We start from the raw sequence: 3584 nt of genomic DNA, 5'->3' as shown, positions 1-3584 counted from the left end.
AGGTGGCATACTAACTGAGCCACGAACTAGAGTAGATAAGGATAGCTATCATCTAGCTATTATTCATGGGCGGTCTACCAACCGCATCTGCAGCTAACAAGTTGGTGACATAAATGCACAACGGTCACCCTGGCATATCACGAGTGGAGCTTGATATCTCAACAAGCGGTTCTCTACTTATGATGATGGAAAAAGAGGATGTATCCATCTTGGAAACAATTACGCATTATTGTTGTTGGCATTAGGAATATATGCTTGTCATTATGAAATGGTTATTCTTTCATCTTGTGGAATGTATGACATGATCTAAACTTGACAAAGAGTTTGATCAGTATAGGGATAACTTGAAGATTGTGGTTATAGAGTGATCTTTGGTCATCATGTATAAAATATTTGCAAGGAATTTCTTATTGTGGTGGCAAAAGGGAAAAAATCTAGTACTTTGTATTCTTTGAGTGTTTATGGTGTTAAAGACCATGTTGTAGCTGTCACTATGAATAGCCATCAATCTCTTTTTCACAATCATAATCATAATCTCAAAATTTTGGAAGAAGAAGAAAAAGAAGAAGGAGAAGAAGAATTGTTTCGATTAACTGTTTGAAAAATGGCTTCATGTATTTGGAAGGGAACTTTTTACAAATGGCATGCTTTTTTAGAATAACACATACCAAAGATTGATGTGATCTTTCCAAATTGGCACTTGTATATAAACCTACCAAAAAAGGAAAGAACAAATAGCATGACATGTTTTTTAATTGAAAAATTTTAATTTTTAATTTTTGAAGGCTCATTTCTCCAAAATAGTAAGGAATTTGATCAAGCACGTGAGAGGATAAAATCTTGTCCTTGATGCCCTCTTCAAACATTGTGAGAGGACCATTGGCCAAATTCTGCACCATTTGATCACAAATCATGCTCAAAGACAAGATATATCCCTATGTATTATAAAAATTTTGATTGGAAAATTACCATTACCAAAATTTGTCAGCATAGTCAAAATAACCCAAAACTCATTTCTAAACATTATGTACACACACATCACAAAAACCTTCATTATTACTTTATTAGCACATATCACATTCTCCCCTTCTCCTAAAAACTATGTCCTTTGAGTTGGAAATAATAATATTCTTGTTGCAAAATATCTAAATGAACCCAAGATGCATCCTCTATAGGATATGTAACCCATTTTACTAACACTTCTACAATATCTCTATCTCTAAGATGTTTAACTTTGCAGTCTAATACTAACTCTGGTCCTACCTTGAATGTTCCATCTTCTTGTAGTGTAGACTTATCCTGCAAAACATGATTAGAGTTAGCAATATACTTTTTCAATAAACTTAAATGAAAAACAAGATGAACCTTGACAAGACCTTAACATGAGATGCCAATTCAAGTTCACATGCAAGTGAGCCAATCTTCCTTAGAATTTTGAATGGTCCTACGAAACGTGGAGACAACCTTTTATCTTGCCCAAGAAGCAGGTTAGTTTGATAGGGCTCAACATTCAAGAAAACCATATCACTTTCATTAAGCTCTAATGCTCTCTTTTTCTTATCATAATATTTCTTTTGACTTTGTTGTGCTTTTTTAATGTGTTGCTTCATTCTCCTTAATTCCTCATCCATTGTTTCAAGAATTTGTTATGAAATCTCTACTCTATTTGAAGCATTAAAAAAATAAATAGGAGACACATAGTCATAACCACATACCACATATTGCTTCAAACAAAGTCATTTTAATTGATGCGTGCCACAAAGTGTTGTATGCAAATTCAATTTAATTCAAATATTCAGTCTAGTTGTTGTTGTTTTTTTCATTCACATACATCTTAAGAATATCCTTTAGAATCGAATTCACTCTTTGTGTCTCTCCATCAATCCATGTGGATGAAATATAGTACTCATCCTTAGTTAAGTTCCAATGGCCTTAAATGTGGCATGCCAAAAGTTAGATGTAAAATTTGAATATTTTTTGAAAATAATACTTTTGGACATACCATGCCAATGTAATAGTTCTTTCAAAAAATAAATTTGGCTACATTTAACGTGGTGTTAGTATTTTTCATTTTAAAGAAGTGAGCTATTTTTGTGCTCTATTCCACTACCACAAATATGGTGTCATATCTTTCCTAGAAATATGTACATTTATGATAAAATCCATAAATATGGATTTTTCACTTTTGGTTAGGTTTATCCAATGGTTGCATTTCACCAAGCATGTGTTTCTATTAAATATTGACTTGTTGACTCTCCAAACATTCCCTCACACATGTTCTAATATCCTTCTTTGTCCTGGTCAAAAGAGTGAGTTCTTTACTTTAGTCTACGAGTATTTGAAAATCTAAGATCAATAAACAAAGGCAAATTACTAAATTCCTTAATAATTCTTTTCTTGAGGCAATAGGGATATATAAATGATTCAAATAAAAAAGATTCCCTTAAGCATATTATTTTCCATAAAACACAATATTAGTGAATTTGGGAATCTCCCAATTCCCATTTTTTGAATACTAAAAAGGTGGCACCCGGATAACATGCCCATAAGTTTCTCAAAACCATATGATGTGACCTATCATTAGAAAGCACTTGAAAAATGGAATCTATTGAGCTATAGAGCGCTCCATTTGGAGTTATGATGTTCAAGTTATGACAAATCCAAAGATTTGACCACGTGTCCCAAACTTATGGGAAATTCCCATATTCCCCAATATGGTGTTATAATATATTTCTCTCAATTTTTCATTTAGAGATAATAGGATTTTAGAACATATGGGGTCATCCTGTACTTCTAAGTTGCACATCTTTAATCAAGTCAATTATACTATAGATAAACTATTACACATAGGTCTATGACTTAAAGCATTAACAACTTTGTTTTCCTTTTCGGATATACTTTTGATATTAAAGTCATAATCACATGATAATTGCAACCATCTCTTTGTTTATCACATGATAATTGCAACCATCTCTTTTGTTGATTACTTAACAAAGACCGAGTTAAAATATATTTTAAACTTTGATGATCAGTTCTTAGCTTAAATTTCACTCCAAGTAATAAATGTATCTAATATTTTTAGAGCATGAACCACATCAACAAGTCTAGGTCATGTACAAGATAGTTTAGTTTGTGTCTCTTAATTTTTGAGATTTATAAGCCATTGCTCATCTCTCTTGTGTCACATACGTCCCAATTGCTTCCCACATGCATCACAAGATAATACAAAAGGTTTGTCCATGTCTCAGGGATTTTAAAAGTACAATTTTCAACCACTTTTTGTTTTAATGCTTCAAAGGCTTTTTGACATGCATGTGTCCAAACAAAGATATTAGTCTTCTTAATCAATTTGGTCAAAGCACTTGCTATCTTAGAAAAGTCTCAAATATGGATTCTGTCAAGCTTCTCACATCTTTCACACACTTTGTTATAGGCCAATCAACAATAGCCTTTACCTTCTCAGGGTTTGTACGAATTTCATCCTTAGAGATAACTCTTCCTAGATAAACAATCCTATCTTTTGCAAATAAACATTTACTCTATTTAGCATAGAGCTCATGTTCCGTCAAAACTTGAAGAATTTT

The 3584-nt window shown here is 32.4% G+C and overlaps 1 protein-coding gene across 1 annotated transcript; it reads right to left on the bottom strand.

The window, feature by feature from the left end:
* Positions 1–1092: 1092 nt before the first annotated feature.
* On the bottom strand, positions 1093–1631 carry LOC148029739 (uncharacterized). The gene is given in 2 exon segments (XM_087687111.1): positions 1093–1380; positions 1383–1631. Coding segments are annotated over 2 exon segments (537 nt in total).
* Positions 1632–3584: the final 1953 nt, after the last annotated feature.

Source organism: Lygodium microphyllum, chromosome 10 (assembly GCF_053477565.2).
Source record: "Lygodium microphyllum isolate KBCC chromosome 10, Lygodium_microphyllum_v1.1.10, whole genome shotgun sequence".
NCBI lineage: Eukaryota > Viridiplantae > Streptophyta > Polypodiopsida > Schizaeales > Lygodiaceae > Lygodium > Lygodium microphyllum.
Note: the sequence above shows the minus strand (reverse complement) of the source record. Positions and strands in the feature narration are given on the sequence as shown.